Source organism: Ctenopharyngodon idella, chromosome 8, assembly GCF_019924925.1.
Source record: "Ctenopharyngodon idella isolate HZGC_01 chromosome 8, HZGC01, whole genome shotgun sequence".
Taxonomy (NCBI): Eukaryota; Metazoa; Chordata; class Actinopteri; order Cypriniformes; family Xenocyprididae; genus Ctenopharyngodon; species Ctenopharyngodon idella.
Window position 1 is genome coordinate 25535900 of NC_067227.1, and position 25051 is coordinate 25560950.

The window sequence follows — 25051 nt, forward strand, 5'->3', positions numbered from 1 at the left end:
GGTAGATTCAAAGTCATATTTTTAGGCCACAAAAAAGGGCATGTTGGGACAAATGACCACTCATTGTCTGACTCATACGAATCGCCCCGTCACACAGGGGTAAGAATAGATACTCCGCCTGTGTCTGTGTGTTTGTCTGGGTTTCAGACAAACTGTAAAAGCAAAAGCACAATTCACTGGCTGTGTAACGTAAGCTTGCGGGGGCCTGTGCTTATGGAGTCGACACAAAGCTGGCAGGATGCAAGCTCAGTGTGTCATGTCTGCATGCTGTATGTGATTGTTTAAATCAGTACTAGGTCTGCAAACAAACGCATTTACAAAGAGCTGAACCAAAATGTGTCCATCTGTTCAAATGAATTGAAAACAATAATATGCTGTTATATATCATATTTTAGCATGAATAAGATTTTAAAGGGATAGTTCACCCAAAGATGAAAATTATCCCATGATTTACTCGCACTCAAGCCATCCTAGAAGGAATATGACCTATATGATCTTCTTTCAGACGAACATAGTCAGAGATATATTTAAAAATATCCTGGCTTTTCCAAGCTTTATAATGGTAATGAATAGGGGGCATTTTGAAGCCTAAAAAAATGCATCCATCAATCATAAAAATAATCCATACTGCTCCAGGGGGTTAATAAAGGACTTCTGAAGGTTTTTTTTTTTTTTTTTTTGTAAGAAAAATATCCATATTTAAAACTTCATAAATTAAAATAACTAGCTTCCGGCGACCATACACATACTGTGCAAGTCGACTTGCGCCACAAGAGTAACCCCTGATGCGATGTGTGAAGTATGATGTAGGAGTAGCATAAGCGGTTTAAACAATCTCAAGCTCCTCTTCTCTTATATCGAAATCCTCCGACATTTCTCTTTAAAATTTCTCATTTTAGACTTCTAATTCGTGAGCGGTGTTTTGTTTTGCTCTAACCTCTGTGCTTCCGCGTTCGTCATTGTGGTCAGAGGTTACGCCGTAAATCGATGCGTATGGTTGTTTGCTGGAAGCTAGTTATTATAATTAATAAAGTTTTAAATATGGATATTTTTCTTACAAAATCCCATCGCTTTGCTTCAGAAGGCCTTTATTAACCCCCTGGAGCAGTATGGATTATTTTTATGATGGATGGATGCATTTTTTGGGCTTTAAAATCACGCCCCTCATTCATTACCATTATGAAGCCTGGAAGAGCAAAGATATTTTTAAATATATCTCCAATTGTGTTCGTCTGAAAGAAGATAGTCATGTACACCTAGGATGTCTTGAGGGTGAGTAAATCATGGGATAATTTTCATTTTTGGGTGAACTGTCCCTTTAAGTGAGGTTATTCTTAATAGTGGATCTCTGTATGCCTTATTACAAATTTCAAGACCTAATTAAAAACACTAATTATTAATGTTTTTGTTACATGCCGCATTCTTATGACAGGTCTGTCCACACTTGCTATGAGTTGAGCTAATTAGTCATCCTCACCTATGTGTGTTAATGTTTGTGTCTGTGGTTTGGTGGGAAATATTCAGACAGCAAACACAGGTTACTGTCCCCCTGAGGCACATTGATTAAGTGATTTGATAAGTCATGACATTTTTTGGCTCGTCCCAGCATTCACCTTTCTGTTCGCACCCCTGCGTGACATACTTTAAATCATTATCAATTGCAAAAAAGCAACAGAAAATATTTATGCTATGTCATAATTGTCATAGTCCTTGCCATTGTCTCAGTGTGAGAACACTTCTGCTAGACTCAAGGTGTTTCGTTCAATCTCCTCATGCTGTTAGGCCGTTTTCCTGGCTCGATGAGTAAGTTCCGTTAAAAACGTTATTTTTGATTTGTATCTGTTCCATTAGATCCATTAGGCTGTGAAATTTCTGCTTCCCTCAGTCAGAGCGCTTGAATAACTCTGACGCGTTGATGGATTTCTGCTGGAAGCTCCTTGACAGTTTGCTCCTCGTGGCAATTAATGGCTGTAATCTGTTTGGCTGTGAAGGAAATGTGATGTGAACGGACACAAACAGGGTTATTGAGGTTGCCAGAGGAAATGCAGTGGAGATATTTTCTCTCTGTAGTTCACACATTTGGCCTTTAGCTGTGAGGTGAAGTGACAAGATTTTCATTCATTTTCTACTCACTGAAAAACTGTTTTTGGGGGAGAAAGTAATTAAGAAGTAGTTTACCCAACAAATTTAAATAATTATTTACATACTAAGGTTGGGTTTCAGTACACGTTTCAATTTCAATTAATAAAACATTTCATAAAAGTCATTTTTTGTGAATTGGACTAAGCTGACTGAACTAAATGTTTTTGATTCAACAAGAACTGGTTCATAAAAAGTTATTGTTTTTGATTTACTAAAAAGAACAGTTTCATAAGAGTCATTTGTTCATGAATTGCACTGCACTAGTTGCATTGAATGTTTTTGATTTACTGAAATGAACAGTTTCATAAGAGTCATTTGTTCATGAATTGGACTTCACTGGTTGCACAGGATGTTTTTGATTCAACAAAAACAGCTGGTTCATTAGAGTGGTTTGTCTTGGACTTCACTGGTTGCGCCAAATGTTTGGATTCACTAAAAAGAAAAGATCACCCAGTTCAATCAGACTACGAAAGGCTTTGAATGGACAAAGCATTGAAGAATGTAGTTGTAAATCAGATTCATTAATTGAAGTGCAGCTAGATGAACTGCTTGTGATCATGGCGCATTTCAAATCATGGGTGTGACACTCGAATCCAAACCCTTTGTTAACCTTGTGTTTGTACACAAATGAGTGAGCCACCTTAGAAATGTCTGGGATTGTTTGAAAGCATTTGTTGTTGTGCCACCACTAACAGCCTGCCATTTGAGGCAGTTTAGGATTGCCCTTTAAAGTTCTAAGCCGAAATGTCCCAGAGTGTGTGTCATCCCTGCCCCGTACAGTCAGGTGACTCATGGTGACCTGTGTGTGTCTGTCCATTTGTATGGACAGACGTACACCCCTTATATACACTGTCTGGATCAACAGACAAACTCAGACAGCACACACTCATCCACCAAGATCACACCAGCATTCCTCTGTGTGTAAGTGACATGACCTGGGGTTGTGCAGTCAGGGGTAAAGTAGTTCTCTGCTTGCTCCATCAGCTCTAGTACAGGTCATGGCACTGACTCACTGTATGTAGAGTGTTAGAGAGAGAGAAAAACTTTGCTCACCCCATTTTATTTTATTTTTTCATCTTCAATATGCCAATGGAGTAATCATATAATCAAATTGGACTACTTATTAATTTGAACAGTTTGGTCATTAACTTAAAAAAAAAAAAAAAAAAAAAAAACATTTTTCATTAGATATGATATAGGGCTGGGCGGTATATCGAGTTTGTACGATATACCAATATATTTTTAATATACGATACGGAATGAGGCGATACCGTTTATATCGATATACAGTAGTTTTATACGAGCGCATCTGAAAAACAGCGGTGGACGTCGCAGAGTGCTGCTGCTGGGGAAATGCATAATACAATTTGGCTTAAACATGAGAAATGCTTAACATTAAGGGCTTTAAAAATAACTCATAAGATTAAGATATAGTTAACACGTAGGCCTATAGTTTAAAGCGGCTTGCCCCGTCAGATGCTCGGACAGACTCAAGTGCTGACAGATATTTGCGCTATATGCTTTTGTGATGTGGTGTTTTCCTAAGCGCATAACTTACATTTCACAGGTATATTCTCCATCTGTAAATGTCATACAAATATTTCCATTTTGCTGTCAAGAGTGGACAAGCCTTCTGCTAGCAAATCTCATTCTCCTCTAAACTTCATAGACTCCCGTGAACGAGCGCCGCCGCGCGCATTCGCGCCCAACAGACGGTGCTCAATAGAATATTGCCATAATTCTGACTAAAATATACATTTTGATAAAATGTTTGTTGTTGAACAATAAATGAGCCATATGTAGAATTTTAAACCTACAAGTAAGTGTATTTTTATGATAGCAGTAACTATATATATATATATATAGCTAATTAGTCTGTGCTTTTGTTTTTATTTTAATCTTTAGTGAATTTGACTTCTGCTTTAAAAAGCATTATTTTTATTATTAGATTGTAATGTTACAATGTTAGAATGTAAAGTAACTTTCTCTTTTTTGCACATACTGTAGGCCTATTAGTGTGCCAGACTATATGGTTACATTCACTATATTTGTATTAATAGCTTTCAATATCAACACTGTTTGTAGGACAACATTAGGCAGGATGTTAAATTAAGTTTTTTTAAAAAGTAAATAAAGATTTTTTTTTTCTAAATCCAAATAGAAAAATGTAGAAAATACCGAGAGATATACCGTATATCACCATTTAGCCAAAAAATCGCCCAGCCCTAATATGATATTAGATAGATATACCCTTTAGCTTGCATCACTGCCATGGACCATAATTTGCTACTCGCTGTTGCTAGTTAGAGGCATCGTAGAAATCGTTTTATTAAATTTTACATTTTTGGTCTGTTTTCCGAAAAGAAACGGACTAAATTTTTTTGTAAATGTGTATGTCTACATGATGTTTGTTCGTTTAGTTTAGTTTAGTTGTGTTTTTTGTTTGGTTTTGTTTTGTTTTCTTTGTTTGGTTTTTAGTTTTGTTTTTGGTTCAGTTTTTGGTTCATTTGCAGGTTTCAGGTAGGTTAATGAAATATATTACTTGCTGGAAAACTACTGAAAGTAATCATAGATTTAACAGCACAATCTTTCATAAGGCTGTTGTCGTAAATTCATCAATCCATTTCTTTTTTTAACCATGATTAAGAGGATTTTAGCGACTTGCCTTTATTGTATCTTTGTTGTATCTCCTTATCTATGGCAAAATCAGTGTAAAGTGCAGCCTCTCATGACTAATTGCTTTATTATAGCAGTGGCTTTTGAAGATCCTTTGGAAAGGTTTTGCCTTTTACGAGCAACAGATTAGGCAGTTCTTCAAAAGCACAGTGTGTTTGTAAAAGTCAGTGTATATTTGTTCTTATTTCCAGCCCTCAGATAAAATATCCAGTTGTTTGTAATCCCGATTCACCTGAATTGTTTCAGTGTTACGACTTTACAAATAGACACCCACACACATCAGCCCACAAACTCTTCCTATACCACAACATGGTTTCCACACACTCTTTTAAAGCTCGTCTGAATAGAATTTGAGGATGTATCTCTCCTTTGATCAGCCTCTGTGCTCCATCCCTTCTTTCTCTCCGCTATCCTTCCTTTTCTTCTCCTCTGCTCTGTGTAGTCACAACTCTTTCACATTTCCACACAAAGTCCAGCCAGGAGAAAAGACCCTTCGTCTTAAAAGCGGCCGCAGACAATCGCATGAGCCTGACTGCACAAAAGCAACAGTAGTTATTCACAGTCGTCAGCCTCAGCAGGTAGACCTGCAGCTGGGTCTTAACAAACAGGATACACACACACGCGCACACACACACACACACACACACACACACACACACTCACAAGAATAAAAGAGCCCGTCCATTGTATGTAGAGGAACTCCACACATTCACTTCTATAAGATACTCTTTCAGTCGTCCCCAGTTAGTGTGTCCGACAATACAATAGAATTCAGTATGTGGCCATTACTGCTGACAATGATGAGGAACCATCTCATACGTCAAAGATCCAGTGGGATTGTTATCTGCTAGACACATTCTTATTGGCTATCTGGTAGAGGATGTAGATAATAGAATATATATAGGGGTCCAAAAGTCTGAGACAACTACAAAAAAATGCCCTTTTCTCTATTTCAAATTATATTATCAGCTTATATATATATATATATATATATATATATATATATATATATATATTTTTTTTTTTTTTTTTTTTTTTTTTTTTTTTGGGACAAACTAGTTCACATGGTCAATGTCTACTTGCTTTTCCAATTAGTGACCTAAAATAGTGAAAAAATTCTACTGCTCCAAAAAAATTTTTTTTATTAAATTCTAACCTTAGTATTTATTTACTTGACTTTTTTTTAACTTATTGTCATTATTATTATTTCTCTGTCTTCAATGTTGTAAAATCTTTTTATTTCCAAGTTTAAATTAGATTCTTAATCTCAGATATGTTGGATCCTACTCTATATAAAAATATAAATATGAATATTAATGTTCGTATTTAGAAATTAATCATTTTTCTAGTTTTAGGACACATGACTAGCTCATGAGATGCAATTTTAACCACTTATACTTTTCTATTAGGATGAACGTGAAGCCAGAGAAATGGTCAAGAGAGAACAGGATGAAGCTTATCGTTTGTCTCTGGAGGCTGATCGTAAAAAGGTTTGGCAAGATTTTACATTTTTATTATTATTATTATTATAACCATGCATGAAGTGCTAGAAACCATATTGTTTTTGCTGTGAATATTTACGTTATTCATTTTAATTTAGGATTTATAATAAAATAAAAAGGTGCTGAATGATTTTGTAAATTTCTCATGCGAGATACATTAGTATAGTATGTTAGTGAATTTGATAAATATTTTTCTCAATGTTACCGTTTTTACAGAGAGAAGCGCAAGAGCGAGAAGAGGCGGAGCAAGTTCGTCAGGAGCAAATCAGAAAAGAGCAGGAGGAGGAAAGAGAGGTGAGGTTTGCTTCGAATTTCACCAGTTTGGTTTCAATAACACGGTTAATATGACAAGTGCAAAGGATGATTCCAAGAAAAGCTGAGAATGACCCTAAATAATTCACCTTTAAAGTGGTGCGACACAAGCCATATAATCATGATTCTTCCCTAACTGGAATTCTCAGAAATGTGCTAGTTTCCTTGTTGTTTTCTACGTAGATCTCAGCGAAGCTTTGTTTGATTGCAATATATCTCCTGCATTGTGTTACTATTTCTTTGCGTTGCATATCAGTTCCAGTTATTTAGTTCAAAAGAGCCATTAATGCTTTAGAAAACGTCTTAAATCTTTCTCATCCAATGAAGCAGAATAAATGAAAACAAAAATGACACTGATGCTTTAAGCCCAGATTTAAAGCTGCCAATTTCACTCACATTGACATTTAATGTGTTTCTGGATATTCCAAACATGCCACTTAAATAGAATTTCATGCCTCATAAGCCGACAAATAGCAGTGACAGTCATAAAGCTTCATGTCCTGTCTTAACCACTCTTATCAAACACACAGTTTACATTGTTACACAAATCACATACATATTTGCAATCCGCCCCCGTACTCCTGCAGTGTTTGCATTATTGTCCTGTATGTGAGCTGTACAAAACGACAGGTGCATGTCAAAGCACTGACACTCTCACAAAGACGGCCTCAAAAAGTGTCACGGAAAGTTAAATCTCACCTGTGAGCAAATATATATTCCCTATCAGCTGATCAGCAGAATACAATACCACCGTATTAACATTCAAATGTATTACAGATGGTGCGGTCGAAGTGTGCCTGTTCATTTAGTGTGCTTCAACACACACTCTTTTTAATAAGATATTTGCTTACTAAAAAAGCCTGGCACACCAGCGTCTGTAGATTATCGTCTGTTTATTCAGCGGTAAATACTAACCGGACCAGCTCAGGTGAAACTGCTATATGAGATAATTTGTCACTTTTAGGCTTCAACAAAAGCATGTAATTAGTTCAATCTCCTATTGCCATGGTACCATTCATGTCAGGACGTTGTATGTAGGCTACAGTATAGACCTTCAAACATACGATACCCTACAATAGCTCACTTTAGCTTCATTTAATGCTCGTCATGAACAAAGCTTTTAATATGAGATATTGTGGAGAGGTAAACACAAAGACGGCCTGGAGGCGAAGTAATTGTGTCAGATCTGTTTTCAGCCCTGTGTGTGTGTGTGTGTGTGTGTGTGCGTGTGTGTGTGTGTGTGAGCTGTTAACTCAGCAGTGGCCTTGTGTTTTAATGAGAGCAGGGTCTAAAGTTGTTCACCTGCTGTCTGTAATGAACCCAAGGGGAGAAGTAGTTTGGTACACACACATACACACACACATGCACACACACACACACACGTTTATACTGATAAAATCACCTGCACTAAAGTCCAAAAGACTGTTATTTATGTTTTTCCCCTCCCATGCTCGTCTGTGAAACGTCACGCCTTTGGACGTGAATCTCCAAGCTGTGAAACGGGTGACATATCTTCGATTCCTGCACCGTAGAGGTCAACTGTTAAGTTTCGTGACCTCTCGATGGTGTTTGGATTCACACACAATCGTAATTAACCTCTTGCTCTTAAAGGGAAAGATTAGATTTAAACGGCGTACATACATTTCTTGCGATTCTCTGCAGCTGTTACGGTTTGACCGTATGTGCGTGTATCCGTACGGATGTGTTGTTTCTTTCTTTGCGTCATTTTTGCGACTTTGTGTGTGTGTGTGTGTGTAAACAAGGCGGTAAGATGGTCTCCACCTGGAGTCTATCCAAGCACGCGCTCACACTCGCACACGCCCAAACCACAGCACCTTGGTGGGTCCGTGGCGACAATGGGCCCACTGGAGGGAAACAATCAGCAGAAGTGTATAGAGAAGAAGAGAGGGGAAATGCTCTGTGATTTGGACTCTTTTGTGACCTAGACAGCGCATGAAAGGCCGAGGGGGAGTGGTGATGTCATTATTCTCTGCCGTCAGGTGCTACACACATGCACACACACTCTGTTTGTTTAGCGCAGTGAAAAGGATGCTCCTTAGTGCCCTTTGTGCACAGGGACCAGGAAACACACAGATACGTACGTGCACACATACATCCCGAGCAGGGCTGGGGAGAGACGCCGTTCGGCCCCCAGAGGGCTTTTTACACGCGGCCCCTACCTAAGGGAGCGGGGCCGGCACGCGCTCGCACAAGCCACCTGCTGCTAATGAGCTACTGTTGTACACTTTGATGAAATATAATTGCATTATGGTGTGTAAATAAAGCCTGCGTGTTTTGTCACAGCATATGCTGCCCAGTGTCACAACAGGAACAACAAGCCGGAGTTGAAAAGCCCGGAGGAGCGGCAGGTCGTGCTCTGTGTCACTAGAGACGGCGCAATTCCCTCATCTCTCCCTTTTGCTTTCGCTCGTTCTCTTTAAATGTGTATGCGACTTCTCACTGTTTCCCTCCCCATCCCTCGCTTTAGACTCATTTTATGTGGTTTTTTTTTTTTACAGTGTGATATTTCTATGACGTGCAAAACGGAAAGATTTTTGTGTTGTTTTTAGTGACACGATCAAGCTGTGAAGGAGTGCTAAATTTAGGACCTTTGACGCACGACTTGCATGCTTTTTTCATCCATGCAGATGTATATAATATGCTACAATGATGTGGTTATATGGTCGTTTTAGTATTCAATGAGCTATAGATGTCCAAATTCAAATCAGAACTGTTATGAAGTATGGTTAGTTCATGTGATACATCTCGATTGTTTTTCTGTAATGTTACTGTTTTGCCATCCCCTGTGCAGGCTATCCGTCTCTCATTGGAGCAAGCCCTGCCACCAGAGCCCAAAGAGGAGGGCGGAGAGCCAATCAGCAAGCTGCGCATCCGGACGCCAAGCGGCGAGTTTTTGGAAAGGCGGTTCCTGGGCAGCTGTAAACTCCAGGTCCTGTTCGACTTCGTCGCCTCAAAGGGCTACCCATCCGACGAGTTCAAATTGCTCACCACTTTTCCTCGCAGAAATGTGAGTTCACACATTCACACAAACTTTAGATTTATGTAGTTTTTATATAGTTATATAGATTTATAAATAAACTACTTGTAATTTCCATCCATTTTTTTAAATATTTTATTTTAAGCTTTTAGCATTCTACAGAACATCCCCCCACACCCCATGCCAGCAAGTCAATAACAAATAAAGTAAATAAATAAATAAAAAATAAAAATACAAGTACATATTCACATAAATTTCATTCATTTTGACTCTAAAATATACCTTAACCTTAAAATAAAACTTTTTTATATATATTTATTTGTATTTTTATATACACACACAAACACCTTCAATTAAATGTAATAATAAATAGGATGATAAATAATAATAATATTTACTCCTCATTTATGAGCCTCTTTTTCCTTTGAGGATGTCCTCAAAAAAATAAAAAGAAGTGCTGTTGTCCGATTTAGCTGGAGCTGTGGACATTTTTCTATAAATTTGGGTGCAATTCACTAGGTTAACACCTGACGTCATAATGGTATCGCCCGTAGCCCCATTTGTGACAGCTATTATAAGTACACAAGTGCGCACAAAGTCCTGACACTCCCGCCTCCTTCCTGTTCAATATATTTTCTGTGGGCGTCTTTCCCCATGCTGGAACATGACTGATATTAGTCTAGAGCCCCACTGATGGTGAATATCTTTTAATTCCTGTCCATCTGCGGTGCACTAATAACTGTGTGTGTGTGCGTGCAAAGAGTGTGTGTGAGTGTTACAGCCCAGCAGGAAAAATAGAGTGTATAATTGGCTAGTTAATCCCAGCGTGTGGCAGAAGTTTGTTGCTCATCTTAGTCCGTGTGTGTGTGTGTTTGAGTGTGTACTGTACAAGTCCACAGATAGTCACACACCTGCACATTAATTAAAAGCCATGCGTGGTTAATTAGTATTTCTTTTCCTCTTGTGTATTTTATTATGTTTTTTGTTTTTTTAACATCTATCCACAAGCGCATGCATAATATACGGAATATTAATTGCGGTCCTCGGAAGCAGAAAGGTGCACTGGCTACTTCGGATACAGTCAGCAGTTCTCTGTTCTGTGTGTGTGTGTGTGTGTGTGTGTGTGTGTTTGTGTGCACATTAAAGCGCTGCGTTTGTGCACTCTACAGCAGGTAGATAACAAGCGCTGCTCTTAACGACCTGACTAATTAACAGCATGGAAACAGAAATGGGCTTTCCATTAATCAAGAGATGTGCACAGGCCTGCCCAGGCAGCATGTCATCCAAACCCTTTGGGGACGAGCGCTAAGGCCCCCCAACAAACGCACACTTTTACTTACACACGCACACGCACACACACACACACATACACGCACACACGCACACAAAATGCCTTATAACCCACATAAACACACTCAACGTCCGCCTTAAACACTTGTTCTCGAACAGCCTCACACCCAACAATCACCATTTCACACGTTGCATTGTATTTATTCACAGTCTCTGTTTGGAAACCAAAAGAGAATCGAGTTGTGCGTTTCTGCGGAGGGTGAAATGTGTATCCAGCAAAAGGAGAGAAGCAAAAAGCAGGAAAAACAGGCTGTGTTTGTGACTGTGACTACAGTGCTTGAGTTTAATCCTCTCTCTCTTTCTCTCTCTCTCTGCCTCTTCTAATTAAAATCATCTCTGCCACAGACTCGCTCTATCCCTCCCACAGGATTAGGCCATGAGCACTATTGCATTTGTAATTCTGCACAAATGTTTAAACTTCATCTCTCTCTCTCTCTCTCTCTCTCTCTCTCTCTCTCTCTCCCTCCCTCCTCCTCCTCCTCATCTCCGCATCCAAAACCAAGATAATTGCCAGCAATAAGAGAGTGATTAAACAGAGGAGTTTAGAAAGCGAGAGATGGAAAAGTGTCTGAAGGCTTTTGTTTCATTTGCGGCCTGCGAGGGTTGTGTTTGTCAGTTTGTTTGTTCTTTTCTTCCCTTTGATGGACAGATCCAATGCACCTGCACTCTTCTGAACGAGAGTGTGAGGAAGGATTAGAAAGCAGCCTCAGGATTCCCTTTCTATTCATAACACTCATTAATGTCATGGCACAGTCACATTGCCACTCACACCAGCGCTTAGAGGACCTCCAATCATCTGACGAGCTCGATTTCTTTTCTGTTGTTTTTTTTTTTTTTTTTTAAGTTATCCAACTCATGATACATGAGGACATCTCTTGGATGAGTAACCTAATCTCGTGTGTGTGTTGCGTGTTGAACAGTGTCTCTCAACTGGTAGGTTGAGACTCAACAATGAGTCATATCTCTGTTCTGAATAGAGAAAACAATCCTAAATGCAAATAATAAAATAAAACTAAAATTTGTACATATTTATGAAAGGAATAAGCTTTATATAAAAAATCATTATTTTATAGTTTTACATTAATAATATAATAAAAAACATATATATATATATATATATATCTTAATATATTAATAATCTAATACATTTTTATTATATTGTTAATATATTAATAATAATAATAATAATAATAATATATATTTAATATGTTATTATTATATTAAACAATAATAAAATAAAACTAATAAACTAATAAAATAATTTGTACATATTTATGAAAGGAATAAGCTTTATATAAAAAAATCATTGGTTTTATAGTTTTATATTAATAACATAATGAAAAAATTAATATATTAATAATATAATACATTTTATTTTATTATTTAATATATTATTATATTAAAAATAATAAACTAAATTTTTTACATATTTATGAAAGGAATAAGCTTTATATAAAAATTAATTATTGGTTTTATAGTTTTATGTTAATATAATAATAATTATATGTATATAGTGTATTTATTATTAGTGTATTATTTACATAAGTGCAATATTTTTGTACTTGTTCTGGGGCATCATGTGTATGTATATAATTTATTTAACATAATTATATATTGTGTGTGTGTGTGTATAATAAATTATATATATATATATATATATATATAGCACTTGTGTAAACAACACACTAAAGATACTAAATAAATACATAAAAAGAGTACATACATACGTCACACTAAATAAATACATAAAAAGTTTTCTGTAGCCACGTTTATTATATATATGTATTTTTATTTATTGCATTTCAGTGTATTATTTACATACAGTCAAACAAAAAAATATTCAGACATTTTTGATATTTTTGATATATTTTTACTAGTTGGTGCAGGACACTATAATTCATTTATGTAAGTGAGGATAGCAAAATAAAGAATAAGTTTTGGTTTGACTGTAAGTGCAATATTTTTTGTATTGGGCCGTCATGTGATGTCCAAAATCTGGGTACTGAAGAAAAACCATATGGAAACCAATACATCTGTCTCTTTCAACCCTCAGAGAGCCATTTGGATGTGTGGTTTCATATCTCTTACGTCAGTGTCTGGCCTGTCTGTGCATTTACGATGGCTTCTTGCCTTTAGACCCCCTCCTTAGCATCCCATGGTCATGCTAAAGACAAGCAGGGCACCAGAACTGACTTCTCCCCAGAGGTGGAAATAGCCCCCCCCTCTCCGTCTCCATCCTCGGACAGCCCTTAGCAGAGTCTTTCTCCAACACTGCGAACGCTAACGCCCTCACCGCTCCTACAGGCAGATAATGATCTCCCACCGCTTTCCTAATTGGCCAAATAAACACTCTACAACACAGCGCTAACACAGACCTGGCTATTGGGTTTTAATTAATGGTGCAGAACCCTAAATGGCTTCATTAGAACTGCGTTGTTTCAGCTGTATTTTTTTTTTCTTTCTTTTTTTGTTGGTTTGTTTTTTTTTTTCTTTTCTTTTTTCCTTCTGTTTGGAAAACCACATCTCGTGTGTCTGGTCTTTTATTTTCCTTCTCTCTTAGCTGCTTATTGAAGGTCCTTTTATTAGCACTAATGAACAGCAATATTTATTTGCCTGGCTTTCAAAGTGGAGATCTTCAGTTTAAACAAGTCTCGCACCGCATCAGCGAGGACCGACGTTCAGCTTATTACTAATTTACTTTAAATGTTTTGACTGCGTGATTCGGAAGCCAGACCTTTCTTAAAACCTGTGTTCTTAATTTATAATAATGCCTTCAGTTGGTTTACTTTGCCTCAGCCTGGTAACATACACCTGCTTTATAATGAAACTCTGTATTGTCATTTTAATGAGTTTTTACTGTGTTATTGATCAGGTTAATCCTTAAGTATACTAATAATGAAATTAATTAAACTAAACTGGCAGCTGCAAGTGACATCAGTGAATTATTCTCTGAGACACTCTTTTATTTTGTTTTCCAGTGAACTCCGCATTAATTCCCTCAGGACTTTTCAAATAGTCTGGTTGTAGAAATGTACACAGTACAGTCAGTGATGTTCTTTCTTTTTCTTTTTAATCTAAAAGTACTGCTCAAATTTCACATGAAAACATATTTACACTAACAGTGCTGGTAAACGTTGCCTTCAGCTGCCCGTGTTTTTAAATGATTAGGAATAGAGTAATAGAGAAGCTATTTATATTATTTATATATTAAATATATTTGACGAATAAGGTTTTTAAAAGTGTAAAAAAAACATGAGATATAATTAATTTTGAAGTTTTAGTAAGTGTTAACAATGAGATTACTTGTTTTTTTAAAATCAATTAACACTGCTTTTGTCATTTTTTACAAGATTTTTTTACCAAAAAAGTCATTCGGTTTAACCAAAATTTCGGTTTTACCAAATGACACTTTTGGTTATACCAAATGATGATATTTTCAAACAGTGTAAACAGGCTGATATCTAGCTAGCAAAAGAACAATTAAACATTTTATATTTAGTACAAGTTTTTAAAATATTACAACATTTTCCATGTTTTATAGCGGTTGCACCGAATGACCTGATGTTTAGGGACATGCGTATGAGCAAGTGAAAACATGAATTCTTCAAATAGATAAAAGAGAGTTACACACAATTTTAATACCATTTTGCACTATGTTGATATATGATGCTATAAAATCATGCCAGAATAAAAAATATATACATTTATTACATTTTAAGACATTTTAATCACAAATGAAATGGCTGATTTATTGGCCTTTGGACGGTTAAACCGAATGACCTTTTGACACTTCAAAATCTTTAAAATACCTTTATATGTAGCAAAATATAATTAAAACCTTTTGGATTCGATAAAATAGATCTCGGTGTACTAACTTACATACTTTGGATGTCATATCTTTGTTTTTTATTATTATTAAGGCCTTTGGACAAAAAAAAAAAATGACACTAACACTCAAAAGTTGGAATAAATACTTTTATTCAGCAATAATGCGTTAAATAGACATTTATAATGACAAAAAAGACATTTATGATGTTACAAAAGATTTCTATTTCAAATTAATGCTGTTCTTTTCTCTTTCTTCATCAAAGATTCCTGAAAAAAAAGTAGATTCCACAAAACTATAAAACAGCACAGCATTGCTTTCAACATTGATAATAATAAGAAATGTTTTTGAACAAATCAGCATATTAGAATTATTACTGAAGGATCATGTGAAAATACAGCTTTGCCATCACAGGAATACATTACACTTACATATTAAAAACAGTTACTGTTCAAAATTACTGTTTTTACTGTATTTTTTTAATCAAATAAATGCAGCCTTGGTAAGCAGAAGAGCCTTTCAAAAAAAAAAATCTTACCGACCCCAGACTTTTGATTGGTAGCGTACATTGAAGTTTTTTGCTACTTTAATTGCTTTTAAACAGTTTTGTCCAATTATTTTAATAGGCGCCATGGTCATCACTCCATTTAGGGCTCAAAAGTCGATTAGAACTTTCCGTGCCCCTTTTCCTCTGGTCATCTGTGCGGCTGTCCTGTGTTTGTTTGGTGACTGTGTGGGGCCGTTGAAGATGAGTGTGTTAAAGGTTTAACAGGATTACCTGCCATCAACATCATCAAGGCCCAAAGAAAACAGCCACCCGGGCCTCTCCTCCATCACACGGCCACTTCTTGCTTTAATAAACCTCTTCAGGATTACGGTGATATGAGTCTCCACACCCTTCAAATGATCTCTTTTCTTCTTCTGTTTACTTTGGAAGTCGGAGAATGTATTGTTCATCAGTGGAGATCACACTACCCGGGCACGTTTGAATTCATTTGGTCTTAACATCCCCTGTTGGAAAGAAAGCGGTGCTCTGCGGGTTAAGGAGGGTTTTTAATCGTACTTTAATTTTATGACTCTGTGTGAGTGTGCGTTTGTGTGTCAGCCGTGGTGTTAGAAGCACCAACGCAATCAGTGTTGCGCAGAGAAGTCTAATTTAATTCAGGAGGACCAAAGAGAAGGTTCTGAAGAAACTAACAAGTGCTGGGAAAAGAGGGAGGGAGTGAGAGAAAGAAAAAGAGCGAAAGACAAGGAGAGTGGAGGAAAACAACAGCTTTGTTTGTTGACAGATGCTTCTCCTCTTATGGTCTGTTAATTGGATAACAATGTAAACAATCACCCATGGCATCTGTCTCCTGCCATTGGAGTGCCACCTTGTTTCTCTCATTCCCCTTTAAAAGAGAACAGTCATCAACACAAACACGCACACACATCTGCGCCACCCTAGAAACCTCATTTACTTCTACCAGATGCTGTGGTGTTATAGCAGGTTTTCGGGTTCATTTCCATTTTAAGTTTTTCTTAAGCGTTCGTATGAACGAAAGGAAAGGTATCCTGGTGGGAGCAACGTGTTTTTACAACACTTTCCCTGGTACTACCCCCTCCTGTGCCCTCAGGTCAGACTGAAAAACAAAAGGCATAAGTCACACGCTAAAGTGAGGTTTGGGGCAACACAGCTAATGTGCTGAAGCGAGTGTGATATCTGTACTACCCCCCTTGGAGATGCCAAACCTGCCGATAATACGCTTTCACTTTGAACTTACTGTCATCTACGTCATGTGCATTTTGAGGCCTTTACCTCAAAGCATTTCATCTTGTTTGGTAGTGCTGTCAAAGGATTAATCGCATCCAAAGTAAAAGTTTTTGTTTACATAATATATGTGTGTGTACTGTGTATATTTATCATGTATATATAAATACACACACATACATGTATATATTTAAGCAATATTTACAGTCAAACCAAAAATTATTCAGACATTTTTGATATTTTTGATATATAGTTTATTTTGGATGCGATTAATTGTTTGACAGCACTAGTTTTTAGATATTTAGAATTATTGGTTTTGTATTATGGATCAGAATTCTACCTTTAAAGTAATTAATCATAAATTAACAATGAACAATAGTTTTGCAGCATTTACTGTTAACTTATATATACACTACCGTTTAAACGTTTGAGGTCAGTATGATTTTTTTTTTTTTTTTTTTTTTTTTTTTTAATGAAATTAATACTTTTTTTTAGTAAAGATGCATTTATTTGATAAAAATTGACAGGAATTATTTTTACATCGCAAAAAAATACATGCTAACATTTTTTTCTCTTTTTATTCATCAGTAATGCTGTATCAGTTTCCATAAAATTAATATACAGCACAACTGTTTATCAATGGATAATAATAAGAAATGTTTCTTGAGCAACAAATCAGCATATTTGAATGATTTCTGAAGGATATTTGAATGATTTCTGACTTTATTTGAATGATTTGTGACACTGAAGACTGGAGTAATGATGCTGAAAATTCAGCCTTGCATCACAGGAATAAATATTATTTTAGTTTTTTTTTTTTTTTTGGTTATAATATTTTACAATATTACTATTTTTTTTAATAAACACTGTAAACCCAAATAAAATGGCAAAACTCAAATAAATTGAGGCAATCGGTTATTTTTAAGTTAAGAAATTTAAAGTTTAAGTAAGCAGAACTGGCAGATTTTTATTTTGTACTCCAACATTTTAATTGTTCTTACATTGAAATATTTGAGTAAATTCATACATTTAACTTAAAATTATCATGTAATCTCAACGTAAACATTTTTATTAGTATAAACTTAGCTAGCTGTAACTAGCTAATACAGAAAATGCTAACTTGCTAATTTGTAACTAACTCTCCAAAACATTAACAGAAACTCTTCTAAATTAGCATAACAAAACATTAATCACTACTAAATCTCCCACTTCACATTAATCTTGCACAAAAAAGACATTAAATGACACTTAATTTTAGCATTTACTCTCCCTTTCGAGTGCCATGGGCAAAGCATGCTGGGAAACAGAAATCCCAGCCAGTTTCAGTTAAACTTAAGTTCATCTAAATTAAAAGGAATGAGTTCATAAAACTTAAAGCAATGAAACAGTTCAGTTTACTTAAAATAGATCAGTTCTGTGAACTCAAACGAAAAAGAAAGTGCTAAATACTCATAAAAGTTAATATGAATGAACTAATTTGTTTAATTTAAGTTTGTCCTACTCAAACCAGTTAATTATATTGAGTGTTAAGGATTACAGTGAAATAAATTCAGCTTTGGTGAGAGACTTACCAATCCCAAACTTTTGAATGGTAGTGTTTTAACAATTTAATGAATTATTTATTAATGCTGTAAAATGTGTTATTCATGGTTATTTCATAAAGCATAATGCATTGACATATGACATGCTGCTGATTACCAAAGAAGATTATGACCTTCAGTTATTCCTCAGTTTCTCAAAAAAGCTTTGCAGGACTTTGTTGTTGTTGTTGTTAATAATGAGTAAGACCTTTTGATTTGGGCCAGTAAGAAACCAGCCACAACACCTTAGCAACTAACCAGAAACCCTAGAATCATGGCATTCATTTTAAAATGTAAAAACCTCCTTGGTTCAGTATCATTGTGATGAGGAAACCAAGAGACCAAGAGACTCTCATTTCATATAATGCAGTTCTTTTTTCCATGTATGTTGCAGTAATGTTTTTATTCCATCAGCTTTGTGATATCCTGGCCACTTTCACTGAAATTACAGAATACAGTATGTTAGCTTTATTCTCTGACCCCATCACCTTCTAGCCCAGCTGCTTTCAGCTCTGTGTTTTAATTACAAGCACAGAGAGCTGGAAGGGTCTACAGAGTAGAGAATAGGCCTTAATCAGAGCCCTGTCACCAGGCTGCAGTTAAGCCCCTGTCCTGAGCGCCATGGCCGTGCGGTGTGCGGACACCCAGGTGTGAGCAAAGGCCCCGTGTAACAGGAGAACGCTCTGCTATTAGCTCACTACAAAGCAGCCATCATCTCCCGCTCTCCTTTTCTCTCCTGGCGCAGGATCGCAAGCTGCTTATACAAGCGCTCGTCACTCCTCATCGTCTGGGAAAATCCCTGAACTGAGATGTGGATGACGGTCATGTCGTCACAAATGTCAGTTAGTTTGCTGTTAAAAGTGTGGCTAGAGATTGCAGTGCTCTTGGATAATGAAGTCAGGCTCCTCTCATGGAGATTATTGCTGGCTAATGAGTTCTCACCCAGTCGCTGTGGCACAGCTATTGTGTTTGGTTTGGATCGGTCCATTTGCGATAACAAACAGCAAGTATCTCAAAAGGAAACAGGACACGTACCTCACACAGGGACATTATCACATTACGATGTTAACCAATGACATCAGACGGCCAGACCCCACACATCGCATAGTTTAGGAGGAACGGCCAGGCTGCGCACCTCATGAACTGTTTTTTTAATAGATTGCATCTTAATATTCCACTTTTTATAAAAAGAAATCCCAGCCCAGTTTCAGTTAAACTTAAGTTAGTCTAAATTAAAAGAAATAAGTTCATAAAACTCAAAACAATGAAACAGTTCTGTGAACTTGAATGAAAAGTTAATTTGACTGAAAAAATTTGTTTAATTTAAGTTTGTGCAATCTAATATGATAAAACAGCACTGCGTTACCCCACATACGCTTGACCGGAGGAAGCGGAAGCGGCGACTGCGGCATAATAAAAGCTCCACTGCTCTCAAGCCGTGTGTCGCGCTCGTCTCTCATTAGCAATCGCTCCAGCGGTCTTGTTCAGCTCCAACAGCGCTCGGCCTGCTCTGCTTCATACTACAGTAACATTAATATTAACATCCATGAACATGATTTCTGCCCGAGTCCCGTCGGATTAATTTCCACCTGCTGTGAGGTGAAGTCATCTCCCATGATTCCGCACTCAATCTCGGCGTCATCAAGCTACGTCTTTGTTTTGAATAGTCAGCCTCTAGCAGCGAAAAATTACATATTGTGTCTTTAAGCATTGAAAATTAAGTGTCTCAAATTCAGTTTCTTTGTCTCTCCCCAGATTACGCAGTTAGACCCGGCGTGGAGTCTGCTGGAGGCTAAACTCTTCCCTCAGGAGACCCTGTTCCTGGAGGCCAAAGAGTAGGACCGATCCGAGACGTCCCGAGGCGAACAAAGAATAAGCAAAGAACTCTTAGCATGATGTCCGACCAGACACACACCAACACACACACACACAAGCCTTCACACACTATCACACACGGTGTGTTGTATATGAATGCTGAGTGTACATTTTATGCACACGGAGGCCTTCACAAGCACATGGATAAATGATCACTCTCCTCACATAACTGCAGTGTAATGTTCTTTCTCCACCCAAAAAGTAAGGTAACTGAAAAGGAAAAAAAAAAAAAAAGAAAAAAAAGAAAAAAAGCAGAGGTGTGGAAGTCTAAAACAGCCAGCCTCACAGACAAGGACTTCTCACTACGGCTGCTTTTTAGACATGTTTTGTGTTGAAATGAGACAAAAAAAAATCAATTTAAAAAATGACAAATAAATAAAAGTCATACAAAGAGACATTTCCTGGAGATCGCTGGACCATTTCCTTTCCCAAGGTTCTCAGAGTCCCTGATTCTCAGCGTGGCCCTGGACAGACCGTCATCCCCTCAGAGCCCGGCTTCTTCCCGATACCCAAATTGATGATACTTGGTTTTAATCTCATTTGCTTTTGTTTATTTTCTCCAGTTTTCCCTTTTTAAGTTTGATGCTGTATTAGATTTAGGTTGATATACATTATATAAAGGATATATGAACATGCATGTCTCTTGCCACTCTAAATTTATTTTCACCTTCATGTGTTGGTGACTATATCATCATCATTGCATCATCAAACCAGCACATGGTCTCTTCACTCCAAGTCCTGCATTTTAATACATGACTGCTGAGGTAAATTTAAAGGATTCTCATATTATTCACTAACCCTCACATGTCATACCAAAGCTGTAGGACTGTTTTCCAAACAGAAATTATGAAAAATTGTACTTAGGACAATAAGAATGGGGACTGGAGCTTCAAAAATGACACAAAGGACAATAAGTGGGGTTTATATGCCTTCTGAAGACATATGTTAGTTGTCAGCGAGAAACAGAAATGTAAGTAATTTTATCACTAAAACTCTTGGTCAATCACGGTGAGAATGGCAATGTTCGATTCATGGATCAATGGTTCTTTTGAATCAGATCTTTTCAATTAATTGCCTGATTTTAGTTCTAATCACTTAAAGATTTATTAACAAATCGGACTGAATGACTAGTACAGATTTTTTTTGTGTTCTACAGACGAACCCATACAGGTTTGGAATGATATGTGGGTGAGCAAATGGCAGCATTTTCATTTTTGCTTGAACTATTCCTTTAACATCATATGACAGGAGCAATCTGTTTTTACCCCATTCTTTTCCTGTTTAAAATGACTGCGGTCAGGATTGTTACCAGTTATTTGGAATCTGTTCTTTCAATGAGGAAATTGCAGTCTGAGAATACTACAAATATCTTCACTGTTGATGTGAACAAAATATGGTTAACATTGTAATTCACTAAAGGAGCCTGTGGCTTTTTTTTTCTTTTTTTTTGTCATTGTGCATGAGAATGTAGCCAGTGACGTTCACATGATTGGTCATGTATTCAGAAAGGACTCAACAAAGAATATTCAATAATTACTCTGAGCAACTGTCTGAATGCTACACTGCAGAGACTGAAGTACCGACCGTAGATGTTGATTTCCAAATCTGGATGGAGATTTTGAGGAACTGTCTTTGACATTTTCAGACATCTCTGATCAGTAAAATTAGTCATTATGGCTAATTTTCCGTACTGAACTCTGAAATTAAATGCTTATTGTACTCTCTGCAGCTCCACACATTTTAATGAAAGAAAAAATCGACACTGTGCTCTTATATGGGTTTGATCAAGTTAAATTATTCTGTGATTGCTCAGTGATCCAGCTTAACTGAAGATGGTTCTTGTTGGATTTTGATGAATGTATTGAAAGCTAATCACTTGATCGTTCTGTTGAACTATAAGCAGTTACACTTAAAAAACATCTCTTGAATGTTTTATGTGAAGTACAGTTCCTCATGTGCACATGAAATTTTTTAAACTGGAAAGAGTCTCACCTGCAGGCTGTTTCATTGGTGTTGCCTTGCTGTTCTCACGCAAGGAATCTGAGCATTTAATGTGTGCATCCAGTCATACTTCCACTGCAGATGATGTGCCCTTAGAAGACATGAATCATTCTTTCTCTTTCTCACACACACACACACACACTGAGAGTGAACTTAGCATTTTAAACTAACTCAAACATTGTGTTCTGGTCATTGAGTTCAGTATTCATTCCAGACAAAGAAGAAAGCAACCTTATTCAAAGTGACAACAACAAACTAAATTACAGCTCTGTTTGTGATCCTTCAAGCTTGGTCTGGTAACACAATTCTCAATGTGAGCATTCACAAAATTTGAACACTTTTTCCTTTGAACACGTGACCTCGTTCACTTCATGTGCTGAAATTGTATGTTGTCAAATATGAGTAATGCCTGTGTAAATTGGACTTAAATGTGTTTCAGAATCTCCTATCATGTTTAGTTTGGCCTGATTGATCTACTCTCCCTTTCAAGAAAGAGCAAGAGCAATGAAAGGTAAGATTTTCTCATTATCTTCAAGATTTCATAATGCCAAATCAGGTGTGAAAGACTGACAAATCCAGCCCGAGGAAGAATTGTTGGTTATGCAGTTCTAGTGTGCGTGATATTACAGTTTCAATGACTGAATGATTGGTTAATTCACACCGACATCAGCTTTGTACCGACAAAGAGAGCAGTGATGTGCAGATCGGAAATGCTGTCATTTAAATAGTGAATTGATATTTCTTTCAGCCTGATCCGGCTTGTCTACACTTTATCATCGTTCTTTTGGCAGGTGTGTCCATGAGCAATATGAGAAGAGTGCAATAATTCCCACAATTGAAACAGTAATCCTCCTGTTTGAAGGGGGAAAAAATCCTGAATCAGAGGACTTTAATTGTTTTTCCACTCATTTTGTGTGGTAGTTTGGAAATGTATGTTATTAGCCTTTAGACTTTATATAAATATTTTATAAATAATATGGCATTTTTATTGCCATTTGTTTGAGATTTATTATGTAAATGATGGATGGATGAATATGTAGGTATATGTATGTATTTATGTATTCATGTGTGTGTGTGTGTGTATATATATATATAATATTTCAAAATAGACAAAAGGTAGAATAAAACTATATATGGGTCATTGACGAATAAGGTTTTTAAAAGTGTAAAAAACCTAATGGAGATATAATTAATTTTGAAGTTTTATTAAGTGTTAACAATGAGATTATGTGGTTTTTATAATCAATTAACACTGCTTTTGTCATTTACAAGATGGACAAAATTTGTGACCAAAAAAGTCATTCAGTTTAACCAAAATTTCGGTTTTACCGAATGACACTTCTGGTTGTACCAAATGACGATATTTTCAAACAATGCTAACAGGTTGATATCTAGCTAGTTAGCTTGCTAGCTAGCAAACAAAAGGACAATCAAACATTTTATATTTAGTACAAGTTTTTAAAATATTACAACATTTTCCATGTTTTATAGCGGTTGTACTGAATGACCTCATGTTTTGGGACATGCATATGAGCAAGTGAAAACATGAATTTTTCAAATAGTTAAGAGAGAGTTAGTTTGCTTCATGACCATGTGGTCCTTTACAGGTGTCTGAATGATGTCACATCCTGTCACATGATATTGACCGCATAACTTGTTCCAAAATGGTCCCTTTATATTGGTTACACCGAATGACATCAATGAAATTCATTTTTCTGGAAATTCTTTCTCATAACAAAGCAACGACTTCCTCACATAATTTTAATACCATTTTGCACTATGTTGATATATGATGTTATAAAATCATGCCAGAATAAAGAATATATACATTTATTACATTTTAAGATATTTTAATCACAAATGAAATGGCTGTATTGGCCTTTAGATGGTTAAACCAAATGACCTTTTGACACTTCAAAATCTTTAAAATACCTTTATATGTAGCAAAATATTATTAAAACCTTTTGGATTCAATAAAAGAGATCTCGGTGTACTACCTTACATACTTTGGATGTCAAATCTTTGTTTTTTATTATTAAGGCGAAAAAAAAAAAAGATCTGTCACGTCATTGACCCATATATATATATATATATATATATATATATATATTAAAAGGTTTATTAAAGATATTTAGTTTTTAGTTTTGCACTTGATATTATGATGTGATTTTTCTTTTTCTGATCACTTGTCAGACCTGTGACATCTCAATCATTGACATTGATCCGATTTTCCAATGCCACCATGGTTTGATCCCAAACTCTCTACTTACGGACAATAGTAATTTTGTGGCTTCCTGTGACACAGATTCTCCTCTGGCAACATCAGGTGGTGACTCGATTCTTCAATAACAAAAGGGAAGCGTTCAATAATGTTTGACTAGTCTTTAAGGGTCAAGAATGCTGCTGGCCCTTGGTGAGAGAAGAGAATTCTTGACGCAAGTGATCTCTTCTTTGAAGCAGCTCCTGATCCCACAGCATCCACTCACCCAACGATGCTGAAATCCCAGACTAAACTAACCTGGAGGGTCACTCAAAGTTTACTTTCTCAGAGACGCTAGAGAAACAGAATCTATGCGGCTTAAAGAGTCGCCCGAAAAAGGGGCTCATTTGTGGTGGGCATTGTGTGCGGATGGAGTGAGTGAGGCGGGAGGGGTTGGTGTGAACAGAAATAGTTTTATTGGCTGCTACCAAAAGAAATACTTCAGTCATCCTGACAGATCTCCAAGAGTTTTCAATAGAGTTTTACTTTCTTTAAATATTGAGATCTGACAATTATGCAGATGGAGCTTACTTTTTGACTGTATATGGATGATTCTTCAATTAGGAAAACTTTTTTTGCTTATTTTGTTTTCCCCCAAAGTAGTTTTCTAGTTTTAAACCGATTAACTTTTTTTTTTTTTTTTTTTAATTTGTGTCTTTCTAATTAATTTAATTCAATTTGCCAGAGTATCTCTTCCCCTCTTTAATGCATTGTTAAAATTCTAGTTTGCACTTTTTCCTAAGAACTAAAAAAAATCACACATTTATTTGATATTTATG

At 36.4% G+C, this 25051-nt stretch overlaps 1 protein-coding gene across 1 annotated transcript in view; it reads left to right on the forward strand.

Moving 5' to 3' along the window:
- The window catches only part of faf1 (Fas (TNFRSF6) associated factor 1), a 75696-nt gene extending 55048 nt beyond the window's left edge, over nt 1–20648 (forward strand). The window contains exons 16-19 of the mRNA XM_051904377.1: nt 6228–6308; nt 6537–6614; nt 9445–9660; nt 19892–20648. Of these exons, the coding sequence (XP_051760337.1) occupies nt 6228–6308; nt 6537–6614; nt 9445–9660; nt 19892–19975 (459 nt within the window). The 3' untranslated portion in view covers nt 19976–20648. The remainder of the gene's footprint in view (nt 1–6227; nt 6309–6536; nt 6615–9444; nt 9661–19891) is intronic.
- Nucleotides 20649–25051: the final 4403 nt, after the last annotated feature.